Below are 19,127 nucleotides of genomic sequence, written 5' to 3'. Positions count from 1 at the left end.
ATATATATATATATATATATATATATATATATATATATATATATATATATATATATATTTGAAGAAGATTGTGAAAATTTTAAATTGTTGCTTTATTTGTTTCTTTTCAGAGTAGCAAAGCATATGCGAAATTGTTCATGCGACGTTTTGACATTCCCACGGCGGAATTTGAAATTTTCACCGACTCTGAGAAAGCGAAATCGCACATCAAACGGTCTGTGAAACGTGAAATTAATAATCGATTGTTCATCAATCATCGTTGATAAGTTGTTAATTTCAAACGGTTAAATTTGCATTTCAGCTGCGAATACGACGCCTGGGTGGTGAAAGCTTCAAGTCCGACAGCGTCTGGCAGTAGTGTGTATGTTGGCACCAGCGACGACGAAGCTTGCAGTGCAGTTGACGATTTGATCAACGTGAGTCAATGGGAATTGTCGGTTCGTTTGCTTATATGGCTGCTCATTTCAGAAAGAAGTGCACTCAGCCGCTGGAAAGGAGATTGTAGTCGAAAATTTCCTAGTCGGCAAAGAATTGTCCGTAAGTCGACTAAACTGGCTGTTTATTACATGCAGTTGTTTGCTAATAATATTTTCCAATTTTTGGCCCTTTGCTTTACCGATGGTTATTGTGTGAAAGTGATGCCTCTGGTTCAAAATTACAAACGTCTTCTTGACAACAACTGCGGACCCAATACTGACGGTATGGGCGCGTGCTGTCCATATTTGGATGTATGGATATTTTTTGTTTTCATTCTATTCTCTTATTCGTGTATTCAATACACTTTCCAAACTTTCTCTTCAGATAACTGTCCAACATATACGCTTTATCGAAGAGTGTATATTGCAAAAAGTTGTGAACATCCTACGAGAAGAGGGCAAACTATTCAAAGGTGCAGTTTATTTCGTGAAATAAAATTTGAATAAATTAAAACGTAAAAAAAACAATCAAGAAAGCCTTAATGTCAAATGTTTAGGAGTTCTGCACGCCGATGTGATGATCACCGAATTTGGCATTCGCGTTTTGGAATTCAATTCCACTTTTGGTGATCTAGAAGCGCAAGTTTGTGACGAAAATTATTCCACCTACTTTTTTTCAAATTAGCCCAAATTTAAATTTTCAAATATTTTATCACAGGTTCTGTTGCCGTTGTTGGAAACGGATTTGTTGGAAATTTTACTCTGCTGCACGGATCAAACTCTTTCCCAGTGCAACATCCGTTGGAAACAGGGTCAATTCAGTTGCGGCATACTGTTAGCTGCTAGCGGCTATCCGGTGTTGTCGAACGTTCAAACCGGCTATCCAATAGAAGGTATTTCGAATGGAAATTTCCAAAAATTTGAAACCAAGAAGTTATTCTGCGATTATCCAGGACTTGAGCAGCATTGCAGTGACGTGCTAGTATTCCACTCTGGAACAAAGGCCGATAGTAGCGGTTTGCCGGTGACTAGCGACGGCCGGGTTCTTTGCCTGGTCGGTGTTGGCAATACATTTCGATTTGCCAGGAAGAAAGCCTACGATGCGGTCCAGTGTATCAATTTCAAAGGTGTTCAGTATCGTTCTGACATTGGCAACGGCTTTTTGCCACCGTAAGTGAGAACTCGACAAACTTTGGTCAAGATGAATGAATCAGTATTGAATTTTCAACCGTTCACTGTGCTGTAGAAATTTTGGCCTCTTGTCAGATCCCGAATCGGAAACATCTTTCGTAGACAGTGAATGTGACATGGAATTTTCGTTTGCAGACGATTTGGTCAAATCTTTGGTTCACGTCTGCCAACCAATTGTCAGACCAGGATCTGGAGTATTGGATTACAGCCAGCTGGGTGAATATGGTGCAGCTTTCGATCTGCGTCTGTCCGGATACAGAGATCCTATTCTGATTTCCGGTACCGATGGTGTCGGTACGAAACTTATGGTATGAGCAAAGGCGACATTTGCATTTTTCTTTCTTTCTCTCTTTTTGCTTTTGCATTCTTGAATTTTAGATTGCCGCCAAAGCAAAACAATACGACACTATTGGAGTGGATTTGGTGGCCGTGTGCGTGAACGACATTCTAACTCGCAATGCTGAACCGTTGTTCTTCTTGGACTGCATTGCTCAGACTGATCTACGAGAGGAAGTGTTGTTGGCACTTTTGCAGGGTATTGCCAAGGGTTGCTTGGAAGCGGGATGTTCTTTGATTGGTAAATTTGAAAAAGAAAAAAACAAATTTATTTTTCTTCAAAGTTTCCTATTCCCCGGATCTGTTGAACAAATTATCGTTTGCCCAATTAGGAGGCAAGACCGCTTGCATGCCCGGCCTGTACGCCCGGGGAGAATTTGAATTGGCCGGCTTTGCCGTCGGGGCGGTAGAGAGAAGTCAAATTGCTTTGCCTGCAAAGCAGCGGTGTGTGCGTGTTTGACTTGTTGTGTTCAGTGAAAATTTAACGGCACGTTTGTGTTTTCGTTAGCATGGAAAACGGCGACGTGATTATTGGCATCGCTTCGAACGGCTTTCACAGCAACGGATACAGCCTGATCAAGAGTGTTCTCGAATCTCAGAATATTGAACTGAACGATCCTTGTCCGTGGAATCCTCAACAGACAGTCGGTAGTGAACAAGCAGCAGAAGAAAAATTGAAATCATCCCATTATTATTTTTTTTTGTTTTAAGCTATCAATTTACTCCTCCCGACCAAAATATACGTCAACACATTGCTGGAACTGTTACGCAGTGGCCGAGTGAAGGGCGCGGCGCATATCACCGGCGGTGGTCTTGTCGACAACATTCCGCGTATTTTGCCTTCTGATCTGATTGCCAAAATCGACATGTCCACATGGCCCATACCTGATGTAAGTGTTCCACTTGATCAATAAATTTATTATTATTATTATTATTATTATTATTATTATTATTATTATTGTTATGACGTTGAAAATAACTGTTCCTTCTTCAATTGTGGATAAAATTGTGTTTGATTTTTTGAAAGGAATTTCTCTGGCTAGCATCTGCCGGAAGTATTTCTGCTTCGGAAATGGTGAACGTTTTCAACTGCGGCATTGGGATGGTGTTGATCGTCGGACGTAAAGATGTTTCCTATGTCGAGGCGCATCTCCAGTCCAGGTCCGAACGGTTTTTCAAAATTGGAACTGTCGAGAAACCAAGTGCAGCAGCGTTTTGCTTCTTGTTTTGTTTAATCATTTTTTCTCGCTTGATTTCTCACTTTTTTTTGTATATTTAGAAACTGATTCGACGGAAAAGTTAGAATCGGAACGCGGTACAGTTGTTGATTACTTTGCATATTAATTTTTCTTATTACCACAATTTTAAACTGTGCACTCACAGACAGATCGATTCAGATGGTGAACAGTGAATAATAATAATAGCAGTACTAAACCTTAAAATGATGATAATATGACTGTAGTGGATCTGCTAGAATTAAGATGTTGATTTGTTGTGATTTTAGTTGATCATAATAAAGTGGAACTTGAAAATCTGGAAGTGGCATTTCAGCAAGAAAATAAATTAGTTCCTACTTTATCGAACGCCAATCATATGAATAGAAAGCGAGTTGCTATACTTATCTCTGGATCAGGTAATTGATTTGATCAAATTATTCATCTGAAGTAAATGAACACGCGACATTGTATATTTTAATGAGTTTATTAGGGATTCTTCTTATTTATTTTTTTTTGCTGCTCAGGATCGAATATGCTATCTTTGATTCACTCGTCGAAAAAAGCCGCGTCTGTTTATGAAATTGTACTGGTAATCAGTAACGTTGAAACGGCTTCGGGGTTGTTGAAAGCGGAAGAAGAAGACATCGAAACATCGGTTGGTGAGAGGGGATGTGGGGGTGTGGGGGGGGAAGAGGGAGTGGCGTGATTTCGGAATATTGAATATCAACTTTAGATTGTCTCCCACGAAGACAAATCGCGTGAAGATTTTGAAGAACAAATTCAAAACCTGCTCACGTCGAAACAAGTGGAATTTGTCTGCCTTGCGGGCTTCAATCGAACCCTTTCTGGTATTTGCATTTTATCTTTCCCTCGCCCGTGTGTGCTTTGTCGCCTGTGGCTTGATTGGTTGTTTGTTGTATTCAGAACCGTTGGTCAACAATTGGCTGGGCAAGATGATCGACATTCACCCGTCGTTGCTTCCAATGTTCCGCGGACCGCGACCGCACAAATCCGCACTGCAAGCCGGCGTGCGAATTTCCGGCTGTACTGTATATTTTGTCGAAGCTGGTAACGATCCAGGCGGGATAATTTTACAAGACAGCGTCGCCGTCCATCCTGACGACAGTGAGCAATCACTTCGCGACCGTGTGAAAGCGGTCGAAAATGTCCTCTATCCGAAGGCGTTGGACCACGTGGTAAGAGGGGACGTTGTCCGGCAAAACGACGGCAAAGCGCACTGGACAAAACTGCCGATCACGGATCACAAATGAACAATTTTCCATTTATGGCTTTTTTATATGTTTCTTTTTTTAATCCCCTGACATTTGCATTTTGAAACCGAACACTTTAACCGTACAATGCTTCACTTCAGTGCATTGTTGCTTTATTTGGATATTTTGTTAAACAACAACAACAACAACAAAAAGAACAAGTAACAGAATAAAGCATTTTCTCACATTTCATTGTAGTCGATGATTTTTCACAATTGGTATTTTAATGAAAATGAGAAAATTGATTGTACGCTTCGCTTTCAATGGCATTCGGCAAACTGTAAACAGGCAATATGTATATTTTTTGATATGTTTTTATTTTTTAGCTTAAAAATTTGTATAAATAATAAGTTTTCAATTTTTCGAGCTGTAATTCAGCATACATTGCACACAAGAAACATCTGTAATTATGAAAATCATATTTTTGCATTTCTGTTTCTTGTATATTTTTCAATTAACAAAGAGCAAAGAAAAATTATTTTTAATTCAATTAACGCATAAAACAACAACAATGTAAATTATTGAAATAATTTTCAAATGTTGCCTGCTGCCTATTTTCAGAATTTTCAGAATATACCACGTAAATGTTATGCAGGTATTAATTGAATGCCAATATTTTCTCCTTCAAATCACTGCTCAGTGTGATAAATTAATCGAAAATGAGTTGAAATTTCATCAAAACGGTTTTTTCATTCACTACACAATTCAAATAGTGAAAACATTTTCAAATTCATAACTAGGTCACGATAGTAAATTTTTAAGTTATACCAAGTAAAACAATAAAAATAGGGATGATTTGTAAAATTACGTTAATATTAAAAATAAATATAAATTTTAAAAAAATCTATCAAAAGAAACAACCAGTTAATTCATGATAAAAACAAAACTATTGTGTACAGTACAACATTTTTCAAACAGCAAGAAAAACTATTTTAATAATACAGTTTAAATGATAAATAATTTGAAAATTATAAATATTATCTTAAACTGCAACTAAAACCAAAAAAGACGATGTCACTGTGCCAGCGTAAATTGTTAGGAAATTCAAAATATTAATTTAAAAAATAAACATTAAAACGCTAATTTGATCAAAAATTTACAAATTAAAATTTTAAATATTAAATTTTCAGTTATTCAGTAATATTTTCAATTTTATGAATTTCAAAATTGTTTTAACTACAGTAAACTAGTTCTGATCTTTAGGGACACTTAGCTTTGACCTGCTTACTGTATTCTTACCGCGTTGGTAGTTAGTGTTTCGTTGGCGCAGCTTGTGGTTTGCTGTTTCTGAAATGGATCCGACAAGAAGCCGATTGGAAGAGTTTGTTCGTCTTGAGAAGATCGGTGAAGGTATTGTTATAACTTTTTATTATTTAAACATTTTTTTAATTATTAATTCCATTCAAATGACGAAGTGTTATAACTTTCACTGTTGATTGCTTAAGTTTTACTTTTGTTTGTTTATCACATTAGGTACATATGGTGTTGTTTACAAGGCGTGCCTTCGCGATTCGAATGAGATGGTGGCACTGAAGAAGATTCGTCTGGAAAACGAAGCTGACGGTGTGCCATCGACAGCGATTCGTGAAATTTCGATGTTGAAGGAGGCTCGTCACCCGAACGTTGTCAAGTAAATTGATTTCAAATTTGTGTAAAAGAAGTATTTAATTGAAATTTTAGGCTTCATGATGTCATCTTGGAAAACGCACGCTTGTACTTGGTTTTCGAGTATTTGTCCATGGATCTGCGCAAGTACATGGACTCCCTGCCTCCCGGGCAGTTGATACCCGAAAGCAAGGTCAAAGTATGTCAGCTTGATCGTGTGGCTTGATTGTTCAAATTACTGCATTGAACCAATTTCAGAGCTATTGTTACCAGATCACCGAAGCACTGTGCTTTTGTCACATGCGCCGCATCATGCACCGTGACTTGAAGCCACAAAATTTATTGATTGACAACAATGGGAACATTAAGATCGCAGATTTTGGTTTGGCACGTGCAGTGGGCGTCCCAGTTCGTCCTTACACTCACGAAGTATTATCCCGTTCGACTGTCGCCTTCATTTTTTACATTCTTTTACTCTGAATTTGTTAATTTAGGTGGTGACGTTGTGGTATCGCGCGCCTGAAGTGTTGCTGGGAGCGGCGCGTTATTCGTTGCCCGTTGACATCTGGTCGTTGGGGTGCATTTTTGCGGAAATGTCTACCCGAAAACCGTTGTTCCATGGGGATTCGGAAATTGACCAACTGTTCCGCATCTTTCGGTATGTTTATTAGAAATAATTTACGTTCATATGCGTGTTGAGTTAATTTTCTTTTCTTTTTAGCATCCTCGGTACCCCGGACGATGACAAGTGGAATGGTGTTAGTACGTTGCCGGATTTTCGTATTGATTTTCCGGTTTGGAGCGAGTGCAACTTGCGTCGTTACGTGCCGCACTTGAACGACAAAGGCTTCAACTTGTTGTTGGTAATGTGCAACTTTTTTGTTGAAGTTTATGTAACAGTGTTGAATGAGAATGTTCAAATTGTAGAAAATGTTTGTGTACGATCCAGCGGCTCGCATCAATGCGAAGAAGATACTGAAGGACCAGTACTTCGACGATTTGGACAAGACCAAATTGCCATCTTATGGTTTTGTCCCGGACGAATGAATGATTTCAAGCAGCAGCATTTTAGCATAAATAATTAGTCACAGATTTTTAATCGTAATTTAATGATTTTATCGGTAATTTAAAATTCTGTGGTGGTTGGTGACTTTTTTAGCATTTTATAAATTGTGATTACAAAGATGATTATGATTTTTGAGAAACTGGTTCGAGGTTTTATAATTAAATGCTGCTTGTGATTTGACTTGTTGTTTTTTACTACTGTTCATCGTTATCAAGCACAACAACAACAACAAACAAGCAAACAGTTTACGTTTGCCGAAACAATCCAAATTGACAATTATTATTATTATTATTATTATTAAATGGCACATTAAGTTTCATATAACCAAAAGAGCTATGAAATAAATTATTTGTCCAATATTCGGCGAACTTTCAGTACAATAAATAAATAATCCGGCAACTTTTTCGTCGTTAATTTCGATCGCGAACAACTTTCTGATCTTGTAGAATGTAACGGCGATCCACAGCGAAAAAGAAGTGAACGCTCCCAACGGCGACAAAGTTCAACTGCTTGAATCGGTTGGATTTTGCGCCATTTGAATAGCGTGAAATCGTCTGTCAGAGCAAATTTTATTGTCAAAAAAATTATTGCACTTGCCCATTCGTGAATACCATTGTTAATATTGCTCGCACTCCGCCAAATCAAGTAATACTGTACTGTAATTTTGAAAATTACTTCGTCATTTTATTGCATTATGGTTGTAAATTTCCTTTACAGAAAGTTAAAATATTATTCTTTAAAAAATTTCCAGCATAATTTTGTATTAAAAATGTTCTTCTTTTAAATTATTATATATAATACATAATAACCAACAGTATTAACATTTCATTGTTGAAAGTTGTACTTTTTGTCTGCTCACAAATTTATTGTCTATATGTTGTCAGGTGAAGCAATTGTTTTATTTTTCATCAAATAAATTCAGTTCAACTAATTCGATCGCATAATATTGTTTCAATAAGTTTCAACTGAATTTGTTGAATAATAATTGCGTTAAATGCTTGCATTTCACATATTTACAGTAAGAATGGTTGTTCAATTTCTGAACTGATTTGTGTGAATTGCGCTGAAATGCAGTGATAACTGATCGAGATTTTTGTTCAACATTAAAATTTTCCCTTTTCCACTGAAAACGAAACTTAAACATGAGTGAAATAAAAAGTAAAGAAAGCCCCTGTGAAAATAACGTTGACGTTCATGGTGAATGAAATTATCAATTAGTGTTGGTATAATAAAATAATTTGATTTAGGAAATGTCCCGATGACAACTTTGACAATTAAAGATGCAATAGAGGCTTACAAAACGCTGAAAAGATTCCTAAAAGTAGTAAAACGAAACGGTGCAGACCCACGCAAGGTTGAAAAATTGAAAAGGGCACTCGAAGAAATTGACAACGAGCTGAAATTTTGCGTTTTATATTAATGATTTTATCGTTTTCTGTTCCAGTGTGTTCCGCTGTAACGGATGATAAATAAGTATTCTACTTGAACATTTAATACAATTGAGTATTATTGTGCACGTTTTGTTCGTATGGATTTTCATATAGATTATTGTGGTATTACTGTAGAAGATACTTTTCAGCATGAAATAAAGTTGGCATTGTGATTTATTTTCTTATACAATAGACTTTTAACTTTATTCATTTAAAATATGTGAATTTGGGTACAAATGTATTTATATTGTATGTCGAGGTCAAAGAATCAGCCTGTTGGTTGCCAAACCCTCATTTGGTGTTTAGATGATTTTGTTGAATTTATTCATGCACACGCTCAGTTGGTTGAATTTGATAATTTTAATTATTTTCTGCTTCAAGTTCAACAATGCTAAACTATCAGTTCCACTTTGGCTTCTTCAACGGCTAAATGGGAATGCAGATCGGTGAGTTTTTTTCTCAGCTGCGCTATGCCAAACAGCACGATGTTTTCTGGTCTCAGCGAGCCTGTGCTTTCTACTGCCATCCAAAATTTTCTCGGCTCTCCGTAAAGAATTGCTGGTGCTTGTGCTACAACAGCGACCAATACTGGCCAATTAAAGAGTGAAGTTTGGTGCCGAAAGCGAGATTTTAACATTGGCAATAATTGATGTTGCATTTTGAAACTTACTTTCACTGTCTTCCAATTCGCTGTATTCGCTTTTCGGCCTGAAAGTCGACATCTTATGAAATGAGTTTTCCATTGAGCATTTAATACCATTCTTCAGGCTTCGGGTATGTTGTGTGCCTGAGCGCGTTGTCCGGATCGTACTCAAATGCGACACTGGCCGTCGGGTTCCACTTGGCATGCTCTTTGCCAATTCCTTTACGGGCCAAACAGACGACGTTCAATTCTTGACCTCGGCACAGTTTGGCAATAATTATTTCTGTATTTGAAAGAAAATTATGGAAATATGTTCAATATTTGTTGAAGTGAGATGAAAAATTGTTCAGCACCGTCGTTTTCCACGTACTCGTCGACAGCTTTCCGTTGCGATCCGCAAGCCTGAAGTGCATTGTATTCTTTTGGTCAGTTTTGAATTGATGAAGCTGAAAATTTCGCCTACCGGAATCACGCGTGGATCTTGGGATTTCAAATCAGCCGTGCTGACAACGTGCGTACTTTCATCACGGCACTGTTTTTCCAAAGTCAATTGCACGGCACATTCGCTGCAGTGATCACTGCACTGACATTCCTTAACGGTATTTCCGATTGAAGCCAGATGAATGATTGTTGGCGGAAAAATGAAAAAGATAATTTCAATAATTTTTCTACCCTGGCAAAACGCATCCGACTGACAGTCTCATCTGAGGTAAGTGGAAGCAAGCCAAGACGGTGAACTAAAAATTCATCGCAGAAAAACGATGTGTTTTTGTTGATTTTGACCCAGTCAATTGCTGAAAGGAACGAAGATTGATTATGCTAGTGCAATTTTCCTGCAATGACAATGAGAGGCACCTTTACCAAGGCATGGTGTTTCGGCTATGAAAATTCGACGCAAGCAGTTAGCAAAGCTGAAATAGGAAGACCCAATTGAATTGGCTACTTTTTTTCTTTTTAGAGAACTCAAAGAACAGCTTACCTCAGTCTGGTATTTGCTAATGAAAATTTGATCACTTCATCGTTGAGCTGAATAATATCTATCTCTACTTTGCATATTTTCTCGTCTTGCCATTCGTCACTTTCTGAATCGGAGTTCTCATACTGGTTGCCAACGTTTGAAGACATTTTGTATATCAGAATTAAAAGTTGGTTGGAAAATAAAAGCAAATGCTTTTTTTACAGTCAAACCACAATGAAGCTGAATTTCAGTCTCGCACAGAAAATTGCAAAACGTCTCGTTTGGCTTCTGACGATAATCGATCATTAGACTTGCACGAATGAAAATGTCAGCATGTATGTTTATTCATTTGCTTGCAAGCTAACGTTTTCTCATTTTGGAGGAAATGGCATATACACTGTTTGCACTGTATTGAAAAATCCACAATGCTGACGTAACAAATTTTTACCTGTCATTATTTATTTTATCATGTTTTCATATCTGAATGCATGCTTTCTTACTGAAGGTTGCTCGTTTTTGAATGTTTTCCAATATGCATTCCACATCAGCTTTGCAACGCTGTTCACTGAGTTTATTGAACGGTTAAATTTGTTTAAATAAATAAAATTATATTTATACCAATTTATAAATATTTCTTTAACTGTGGCCCACTGAACATTCTACTATTTGAAAGGAAAAGTAATGACAACAAAATTTTTTTCTCTGATCATTCATCTCATTCACCATTTTGTACAGGAATAATTGTGATTATATCTTTTTATTTTTTAATTATTTTTTGAGAACTTATTTTTATTTTTCATTTTTACTACGATGAATGTAGTTTAAAAATTTTACAATTTTTCTGGCAAACTGGTGCTGCTGGGATGCAGAAAATTTCTCAGGGCATTGTCCCCGTGTGCTCATTTTCTGATGCCAGTGGTTACGAGCTTGTTTACGAAAATTATAATCAAAAAATTCTATTTTTAATAAAACAAAAACCGAAATTAATATATTTTATTTAGAAACAATTAATCAAAAAGTTGATTTTGCACGAGTATCGAAAATGCCGTTCAGAAATAAAGCCAAATCTTGAAACAGAGCAATGCGATTAGTGGCATTGTTATAATTTCAAATTTGAAAGAAAAATTGCAACAATTTGAAAAAATTCAAATTAAAAAATAACAAACATGAAAATCAATATTACTGTAAAGTTGAATATTGCTTTAATATTTAGTTAATTGGAAAAATAAATAAATAGAATTGATTTATTTTAAGGTAAATATTAAAAGTGAGATATTTTAACGTGAAATATCAATTTAGAAAAATTGTTCTTTTATCAAATTCATACTTAATAGAAGAAAATGCGTAACAAATGGATGATTAAATTTTGAAAGTTGTAAATATTTTTACGAACAGTAAGAAATGTTCTCACTGGTGAATTGCGTGCACTTGGTGAACAATGTTCCCGGCTGTTCCGGCAGCGCTCATTTGTGTCGTTTTTTGTCTTGGAATTTGAATAAATACGAAAATCCCTACTTCTACTGTATGTCTCTTGTTCGTCGGTCGGATTTCGAAAGTTTCCTGTGCACGTCAATGATGCCCGCCAAATACAAATCGGCCGTCTTTTCCATTCAAGCTTTCAACGTTGAACTGGCTAGCATCCCGGCACGCTGCAGCTCTAGGCAGAGTCGACATGGTCGGATTGAATTTTGGAAAGAAGTCGTGCACGGCATATATAAAGGTACGGCGGTTGTTTTAAGTTTTGTTTCAACTGCATTTCAAAATTTTCAGGCAACATTCCTGAACATCCGGTGGCGGTGACGCTGGCCGAATCGGCGCTCAAATACAAGCTGTCAAAAAGGTGGCTGTTGGATTTGGTTGAAGCTCGACGCCACTGGCTTGGTGCGGAAGAGTACCGTTCGTTGCGAATTATGGAAGACTATTTCGAGCGCACCTTTTCCACAGTGCTGTATTTGATTTTGCAAGTAATGATGCAAGTGAAAGTTGATATTCTTTGAAAACGTTTTGGCATTTTTTTATTAAATTTTTTTGTTGTTATTGTTGTTTAGTTTGAAAAATTTTCAGATTTGCAATGTTGAACAGAGTGAAGCGATTGGCGCCGCTGGTCATTTGGGCAAAGCTTTGGGTTTGGTCAACAGTATTCGTTCAATACCACATCTCGCAGCGGAAAGAAAAATCCTGTTGCCGTTGGATTTGCTCAAATTGCACAATTTTACAGAATTCGGTGGACAACTGGAAGATTCGTCGAAATGGGCTACCGTAATACGGGACATTGCCGACCACGCGGATCGCCACGTGTCAGAAGCAAGAAAGTTGACGGTAGGTTTGAGGGAGATTTTCATGCGTTGCATTTCGTTTGAAATTTTTCTTTTGACATTTCAATGTTGGAAATTTTTCTGTTCAGAAAACAATTCTCAAACAAGCCTATCCTGCTTTGCTGTTTGCTGTCGTCGTTGATCATCATTTGGCCCTTTTGAGGCGCTACAATTACGATGTATTCAACGCTGAAACACGTCGAACGTCTCTTTCGTTGGTATTCAGATTGTGCAAGCAGCGATTATTTCAATTTTTTTGAAATTACTTTCACGCAAATTTAAAGCATGAGAAAAGATTTCCCTTGCAGCGGTTAGTTTAACACTCAGCTATTGTCCATTGTACAGTATAATTGTAAGTTGTTTTGATCTCTGTATAATGTTTAATGTTTTGTTTATATTTTTGAATGTAAAAAATTATTAATAATTGGATTGTTACTTCATTGACTTTGAAAGTTATTTCCACAAGAGTTTTACAATGCAAAAATATGCAAATACAATAATACAAACTGTTTATTATTATTTTTTTTCAAAGTTGTTTTCCATACTGTTGTTTGATAAGTTAATTTTAATAAATTATTCATTGTTAATTTATGTTTTTCATATTTTTTAATGAAATCATTCTTATTTTCAATTAATTAGAGGAAATTATTTTTATGATGAATAAAAGTCAACTGATCAGCAAGTATGTTTCCATGGAAAAGTTGATCTTTCTTTCTCCAACAGTTCGCCTCAATACATCTTAATCTGCAGGATGCGATATCATTAGTTTCTACTCGATGCACTATCCAACGGCAGAATTGTCAATTCAATTACCGGATAAAGTAATCACATAGGCCATTGTTCGAACTGTCACATCATGACTCAGAGTAGCGGTTGGTGAAATTTTATGCAGCTTCGAAAGCAAAGCAAATGCACCCATCTACTGCTTGTTTTGCATACGTTTCTACCTGCACTTCGAGCGGTTTGCATTTGTGAATACAATCCCTTCGTTGATGGAAACAACTACAAAACCAGGTAATTTTAAAAATATACACCTATGCATGTTTTTATCAGTTACAATCAAGCACAACTAAGTACAACTTTTCAATTATAATTAGTAAACAATATTCAATGCCAAATTGGATGGTGTTTGCAGTTTTCAGATCAATAAATAATTATTGTGATTTTGATATGCTTTTTAAGTTGAAAAAGTGAGAAGAATTGTTTAAATAAGTTTATAGTTGAAATATGTAAATTGCCCTGACATGGAATGTCCAATGTTTGTTTAATCTATTTAAGTATAAGTGTTACTATTATATTATGGATGGTGTGCACATGCTAGATGTAGATGATTTTTCTTTTTAATGATCGTTGGTTTTGATGTTTTTTTAATTTACTTTGATATAAACAAATGTTCATTATCAATAATTTTAATTCTAAAGTGAAAATTTTAAATCTCCAACTGAAAACTTTATCATACTGAACTAATATTATATATGGATGTGCAAGTCATTCAGCAGGGATAATTAGCGAGATTGGGTGGCGGGTAAAAGACTAAAAGGCAAGCTTATTTATAAATATATTTGTCATCTTTACACAACGTGCATATAATTGGTTGTAATTATTTTGTGCCGACTGATAACTGTTGGTTGCAAAGTTAATCAAAGCTGTAGTATGGAAACGGGAATCTTCTGTGTCGGTTAGTTGAATGCGAGAATTAATTGCCGGTCAAGCTGCAGTCAGATGCGTTTTTCCAATTTTTGCACTTCAGCTTAACGAACATTAGCACTGTTCATTTGTTCATTTCTTTTGAAGCTCATGGCAACCGTTGTCAGTTGGAGCAGAAAAGATTTTACAATATTATAAGCATAATTTAATTAGTTTTCATCGATTTGTCTTCTCCATAGCACAGGTACAGTCAATGCTTGCCTGATGATGAGCAATGAAAAATAGTCTATACAGCACATCGCATCCGATGAAATTGATCATGATTTATATGACAAATTTCTTTTTTTTTGAAATAATATTTTACATAATTATTCAAGCATAGGCAATTTTTTCTTTTTCTTTTTTTTGATTTCATTACTGAAAACTAAGTTGTGCTTTTTCATTATTCAATGAAGTAATAAATTTTTATTGTGCGGGCAAAGTGTGCAAGCGTCCAGATTGAATATCCAGAGTGGAAATGCAAATTCTAACTAGCATTTCAATTGAACGCATGAAACATGAATTTCCAATAATTTGATGAAGCATAATTAACTTCCGCATCTTTTCAATTCAAATCCATTATTTACTCGTATTGAGATTGGATCAAGTTGAAATCTGTCTCCTTGCCTGCAAACTGCGCTGTGGCGCGTTTGGAAGTGCAAAAAATTTATTATTAAAAAATTTCAATTTTCTGATTCTGCTTTGATTTGTTCGTAAATTGTGCACGCAGCGACGATTGTGGAAGAATATTTTCTTCTCACATATGAGTAAAATCAAAACGAGACACTCACGGATCACGGGAAAAATGGAATAAATTGTCGTAGGAGAAAATTGTTCGATTGAGAGATGCAAGAATGAAGCAAGGTGTAGTACAAGCGTCTGTCTGTCAATTGAATTACCCCAATTGGGACGGTTTGTTTCACCTGTATGTTTGTCGTTTTAGACAACGCCCCGAATGGTGGAGGTGAAGAATCTTTTTTTGCCATCGATTTCAGATCTGCTTTCAAAAAATCCATCGACAGGCACTGTGAGTTGCTGTTTCTGTTTTGCATAATTGTGAAAAATATGCAAATATTATGATTGAATTCAAGGTAGACAATATTTGCTTTGGCTCGCGTTCGTGACGCTCTGCTTTGCGTACAATGCGATCGTTATACCGCTCAGGTGTTCATTTTTTGTTCAAGATGCGTCCAATTCATTTTATTGGTTCGTATTTGATTATTTATGCGATTTGGTCTACATCTTGGACATGGTGTTGGTGAAATGTCGACTGCAAGTTGTGCAAAGTGGTATTACTATAGTGAGAATATCTGCTTGTAGTTGTTTGTGTTGTCGTTTATGAGAAGCTTTTTCAGACCGATCTACCAACACTTAGAAAGCATTACCTGAAAAGTTGGCTCTTCAAAACTGACTTGCTTTCATTGCTTCCGTTGGATTTGTTGTACATTTTGCCTTCTCTGAGATTCAAATCCACACTTCGACTACCCCGAATGCTTAAAGTAAGTCATTTTTGAATATGTTCTAAAAAGCAATGAAGAAGCTCTGTTCTTTTCCAATGCAAAATTTCAGATCACGTCATTTTGGGAACTTTTTGCACTGGCTGATAGTGCTTGTAAAAATCCGTTCATCTTGAGGTATGCTAGGGAAAAGGAAATCAAGATGAAAAATTTAGAAAAACAATAAAATAAAATAAAATACCTCTCATATCATTTGTAGAATTGGAAAATTGTACAGCTATGTTGTTTACATGATCCATTGCAACGCTTGCATATATTATTTGCTTTCATTTTGGATCGGCATTGGAAGCAATGTATTCCTGTACGACGGCTGCGGCAATGCCTATTTGAGATGTTTCTATTTTGCCACAAAATTGGGCATTTCCATTGGAAATAATCCAGATCCGACGAACGTAATCGAATGCATTTACATGATTTGCTGTTGGATGATGGGCACGTTCGCTTTTGCCATGCTACTTGGTCAGGTGAGGTGCTACTTGATTCAAGAAGCATCGCTGCTTTCTCTCTTTCTCTCTTTGTTCAAAGTGTTCTGTTCAAATTGCAATTCAGATTTACGATATCATCTCTACGGCGAACAAAATTCGAGACGAATTCAAGCACGCGATGGATTCGGCAATTCAACTGTGCAAACAGTTTGACGTGCCCAAAGAATTGCAGGAAAAAGTTCGACAATGGTTCACTTACACTTGGAAAGAACAGAAGATTTTGAGTGGGTTTTTCAAATTTTTTTGTTCAAATTTATTCCAATTCAGTTGGTTTTGTAATTTCAAGATGAAAGTACCATTTTGGACAAATTGCCCACAAATCTTCAAATTGACATGACAATTTCTGTCAACTATGATATGCTGCAAAAAGTGGAATTATTTCAGGTGGGAATTTAGGAAAATAACAAAATTTGCATTTCTTTTTTTTCTTCTTCTTCTTCCTTCAAATCAATATTAATAATCTAGGAATGTGAGAAGGGCTTGTTGCGGGATTTGGTGTTGAAACTGCAGTCGGTTGTGTATTTGCCAGGAGATTTTGTTTGTAGAAAGGTATTTTAATTTGTAAAATAATTTTTTTTATTTTCTTGAAAATATTTATTCCAAGAATGAAGTTGGTCGAGAAATGTACATTGTCAGCAAAGGTGTACTGCTAGTTTATGGTGGTGTAGATGGTAATCAGCTGCTTTCAACACTGCACGAAGGAAGTGTGTTCGGTGAAATAAGGTAAACACTTGTGAAATTATTGAGTATGAACAAAAATATTATTATTTTGTCATTTGGATTCATTGTACGCATGTACACACACACATATATATACATACGTATGTATGTATGTATGTAAGTGGAAATGCATGCAGTTAGTTGAGAAATGTGTATATGATATTTGAAAATATGACGGTCAAAATATTTTACAAGCTTATTGTCGGTGAGCAAAATTAGCAGAAGAACAGCCGACGTACGATCGCGTGGCTTTTCAACGCTGTTTGTGCTGAACAAAGGCGACTTTTACGAAATAATGAAAGATTATCCGTCGGCCAAGCTCCACTTGGAAACCAAAGCCAGGTTGAACAAATGTTCAATTATTGTATTTTAAATTGTATTGAGTTTTTTTCTCTTTTTTAAGAGAACTGCTTGCCAGAGATAATTTGTACTGCCGAAAACAGATATGAACATCAGCGAAGCCAAAAATGTCCCCCATCAAGCGGGTTTAGAACAACAGAAAAGAAAAATTGATCATATTTTGAATACACAACAAATCTTTTGAATACGTTGAACATGCATGTGAAAAATAAGAGAAAATGTGACTGGTAGCAAAAAAAAATAAAGGAAGAAGATTCACTTTTTTTATTTCTAATAAATAAATCATATTACATAGGAAAGAACACATTTGACACAGTTGTTTATTTCATGTCAGTGATTGAAATAAAATAAAATAATTTTTCCATGTAGTTAGTTGAACGGTTGCTTAGTTAGCAGGTTAAGAGTAACAGGATACAACAATTGGAGGATGTTATCGTTGTATACTGTAAAATTGTAGTAGAGAAATAAAAATCATAATGGAGGTTTGTTTTTCACTTAGCTTCCGGTTTATTTTATGAAAATAAGAATAATAATAATTTTCTTCTTCTTCTTCTCCAATTGCAGCTTCTCAATGCTTGGTCGAGACAAAGTGCTCCAATTCGTCGGCCGTGCGGTTGAGTAACGCGGCTGCATCACGATAGCCCACGATTAATTGCTTCAAAGCGATGGAATCGATTTGAAACAAGCTTTTAGTGAGCACGTCGTTTTCTAATCTTTTTATGCTATTTTCCAACAGACGTGCTCTATCACTATTCGACAACAGTGGAAGATCGTATGCACCACCGGGAAGGTACGGATTGCCCGCATAGCCGGTGCCATTAGCGTAATCTACTGACGCGAAGTAATTTCCGTAATTTGCAGGTATTGCGGCGAAACTCTGCAAATAGGAGCTGGCCGGAAATCCGGCCGCTTCTTGCAAAGCTGTCACTGTACAAGACTGACCGGAAGAATCCTGAGGGAGAGGAGAAATGATAAATATAATGCACACACACACACACTGATATATTTACTTGTTTTCGTCGTTTTGATGTTTTCTCAGGTGAAATTAATTCATCTTGATTGGAAAGATCAAGCGGCTTCTTGGCTCCATTTGAAACCACACACGACGACGATACCGTACTCTAATTTTGTAAAGTGCAATTTCATTAAAAAAGAAAAAACAAATTTTCATTTATTTATATATTAAATGAAAAAAATCAATTTACAATAAATCATAATTTGTAATCCAAGTTTTAATGCTGAAGTGCTTTTTCTTTTCTTTTTGCTCTGCTTCGATTAGTTTATCATATTTCTAAGCAATCCTTGTGCATTTTGCAAAAAAATTTTACATTTCTCCGAGATCAAATTTAATAAATGAAAAATTTGCATTCAATATTCAAATTATTGTACAGCATACCGAATTGTTGCTGTTGTTGTTGTTGTTGCTGTTGTGTCGATTTGCAGCAATGTTGGACTGCTGGTCATTTTCTTCTTCTTTGGTGTGGTCGGCTTCAGGTTCACTTTTGGCCATTGTTGTCGCCTCGTTGGCATTGTCCGACCTCGTCGACTCGCTCATCTCGATCTCTACCACGCCCGTAGTGGTACCTTGAACTGAGCAGCCGCCGCTGCCGTTGTCTAGCAACGGCTGGCACAACAATCCGCATGCTTGAACATCTTTATCAAAAATTATCAAGTCGACGAGTGGGGAAAAAATTAACTGCCACTTATTCAACGAATAAAAAAAGCAATATTAAAAAAGAACTTTCAAAATTGTTCAGTGGATGTGTATTTTTTACTTTCGAAGCAGATTATTATTTGGAGAAAATGGAAAAAAAAATTTTCAATCTTGATTTCAAAATCATTTCAAATTCTTTCGGTAGAATTGATTGATTCGTCGAAGAAAAAAAAGGTTTGCTTATTTGTTATTTTTCT

The 19,127-nt window shown here is 36.1% G+C and overlaps 7 protein-coding genes across 7 annotated transcripts; 4 read left to right on the top strand and 3 right to left on the bottom strand.

Annotated features, from left to right (window-relative positions):
- Positions 1-110: 110 nt before the first annotated feature.
- Positions 111-4,431, top strand: Tsp_11763a (putative formyl transferase; the record flags this gene model as incomplete). Its single annotated transcript, XM_003374127.1, has 10 exons — positions 111-214; positions 302-699; positions 974-1,059; positions 1,135-1,586; positions 1,663-1,915; positions 1,986-2,184; positions 2,655-2,833; positions 3,495-3,576; positions 3,685-3,819; positions 4,085-4,431. Coding segments are annotated over 10 exons (2,235 nt in total), but the record flags the coding sequence as incomplete, so codon positions are not given.
- Positions 4,432-5,723: 1,292 nt separating this feature from the next.
- On the top strand, positions 5,724-7,121 carry Tsp_11762 (cell division control protein 2). Its single transcript, XM_003374126.1, has 6 exons — positions 5,724-5,781; positions 5,905-6,061; positions 6,112-6,235; positions 6,295-6,465; positions 6,531-6,694; positions 6,758-7,121. The coding sequence occupies exons 1-6, from the start codon at positions 5,724-5,726 to the stop codon at positions 7,119-7,121; spliced, it is 1,038 nt and encodes a 345-aa protein (XP_003374174.1).
- A 326-nt stretch (positions 7,122-7,447) lies between these two features.
- Positions 7,448-8,106, bottom strand: Tsp_11761 (hypothetical protein). Its single transcript, XM_003374125.1, has 2 exons — positions 8,031-8,106; positions 7,448-7,758 (listed from the first exon to the last, which is right to left on the bottom strand). Exons 1-2 carry the CDS (start codon positions 8,104-8,106, stop codon positions 7,448-7,450), a joined length of 387 nt encoding a protein of 128 aa, XP_003374173.1.
- Positions 8,107-9,282: 1,176 nt separating this feature from the next.
- Tsp_11760 (DNA-directed RNA polymerase II subunit RPB3) lies at positions 9,283-10,300 on the bottom strand. Its single transcript, XM_003374124.1, is given in 6 exon segments — positions 9,283-9,458; positions 9,546-9,621; positions 9,639-9,767; positions 9,848-9,912; positions 10,037-10,086; positions 10,155-10,300. The coding sequence occupies 6 exon segments, from the start codon at positions 10,298-10,300 to the stop codon at positions 9,283-9,285; spliced, it is 642 nt and encodes a 213-aa protein (XP_003374172.1).
- Positions 10,301-11,534: 1,234 nt separating this feature from the next.
- Positions 11,535-12,708, top strand: Tsp_11759 (phytoene/squalene synthetase superfamily). Its single transcript, XM_003374123.1, has 4 exons — positions 11,535-11,853; positions 11,904-12,097; positions 12,198-12,452; positions 12,538-12,708. Exons 1-4 carry the CDS (start codon positions 11,535-11,537, stop codon positions 12,706-12,708), a joined length of 939 nt encoding a protein of 312 aa, XP_003374171.1.
- Positions 12,709-14,988: 2,280 nt separating this feature from the next.
- Tsp_11758 (cyclic nucleotide-gated cation channel beta-3) lies at positions 14,989-16,863 on the top strand. Its single transcript, XM_003374122.1, has 9 exons — positions 14,989-15,046; positions 15,078-15,098; positions 15,226-15,434; positions 15,490-15,633; positions 15,851-15,984; positions 16,033-16,115; positions 16,201-16,283; positions 16,602-16,685; positions 16,741-16,863. The coding sequence occupies exons 1-9, from the start codon at positions 14,989-14,991 to the stop codon at positions 16,861-16,863; spliced, it is 939 nt and encodes a 312-aa protein (XP_003374170.1).
- A 921-nt stretch (positions 16,864-17,784) lies between these two features.
- Positions 17,785-18,859, bottom strand: Tsp_11757 (conserved hypothetical protein). The gene is given in 3 exon segments (XM_003374121.1): positions 17,785-18,213; positions 18,227-18,335; positions 18,717-18,859. The coding sequence occupies 3 exon segments, from the start codon at positions 18,857-18,859 to the stop codon at positions 17,785-17,787; spliced, it is 681 nt and encodes a 226-aa protein (XP_003374169.1).
- Between the last annotated feature and the right edge of the window lie 268 nt (positions 18,860-19,127).

This window comes from Trichinella spiralis, assembly GCF_000181795.1.
Source record: "Trichinella spiralis strain ISS 195 chromosome Unknown Scfld6, whole genome shotgun sequence".
Taxonomy (NCBI): Eukaryota; Metazoa; Nematoda; class Enoplea; order Trichinellida; family Trichinellidae; genus Trichinella; species Trichinella spiralis.
The sequence above is the reverse complement of the archived record's forward strand: the minus strand, read 5'-3'. Positions and strand labels throughout refer to the sequence as shown.

Coding starts and splice junctions, on each gene's coding strand:
- Tsp_11757 (XM_003374121.1), bottom strand. CDS start 18,859: ATGCGGATTGTTGTGCCAGCCGTTGCTAGACAACGGCAGCGGCGGCTG. Junction 18,336..18,716: donor GGCGACAACAATGGCCAAAA/GTGAACCTGAAG, acceptor ACAAAATTAGAG/TACGGTATCGTCGTCGTGTG.
- Tsp_11761 (XM_003374125.1), bottom strand. CDS start 8,106: ATGCAAGCATTTAACGCAATTATTATTCAACAAATTCAGTTGAAACTT. Junction 7,759..8,030: donor AATATTATGCGATCGAATTA/GTTGAACTGAAT, acceptor TCAAAATTACAG/TACAGTATTACTTGATTTGG.
- Tsp_11759 (XM_003374123.1), top strand. CDS start 11,535: ATGTTCTCACTGGTGAATTGCGTGCACTTGGTGAACAATGTTCCCGGC. Junction 11,854..11,903: donor CGTGCACGGCATATATAAAG/GTACGGCGGTTG, acceptor CAAAATTTTCAG/GCAACATTCCTGAACATCCG. Junction 12,098..12,197: donor TGCTGTATTTGATTTTGCAA/GTAATGATGCAA, acceptor AAAAATTTTCAG/ATTTGCAATGTTGAACAGAG.
- Tsp_11762 (XM_003374126.1), top strand. CDS start 5,724: ATGGATCCGACAAGAAGCCGATTGGAAGAGTTTGTTCGTCTTGAGAAG. Junction 6,062..6,111: donor CGTCACCCGAACGTTGTCAA/GTAAATTGATTT, acceptor TTGAAATTTTAG/GCTTCATGATGTCATCTTGG. Junction 6,695..6,757: donor CAACTGTTCCGCATCTTTCG/GTATGTTTATTA, acceptor TTTTCTTTTTAG/CATCCTCGGTACCCCGGACG.
- Tsp_11760 (XM_003374124.1), bottom strand. CDS start 10,300: ATGTCTTCAAACGTTGGCAACCAGTATGAGAACTCCGATTCAGAAAGT. Junction 10,087..10,154: donor TTAGCAAATACCAGACTGAG/GTAAGCTGTTCT, acceptor TTCCTATTTCAG/CTTTGCTAACTGCTTGCGTC. Junction 9,459..9,545: donor CAACGGAAAGCTGTCGACGA/GTACGTGGAAAA, acceptor TTTCAAATACAG/AAATAATTATTGCCAAACTG.
- Tsp_11758 (XM_003374122.1), top strand. CDS start 14,989: ATGAAGCAAGGTGTAGTACAAGCGTCTGTCTGTCAATTGAATTACCCC. Junction 15,099..15,225: donor CAACGCCCCGAATGGTGGAG/GTGAAGAATCTT, acceptor ATTGAATTCAAG/GTAGACAATATTTGCTTTGG. Junction 15,634..15,850: donor GACTACCCCGAATGCTTAAA/GTAAGTCATTTT, acceptor TATCATTTGTAG/AATTGGAAAATTGTACAGCT.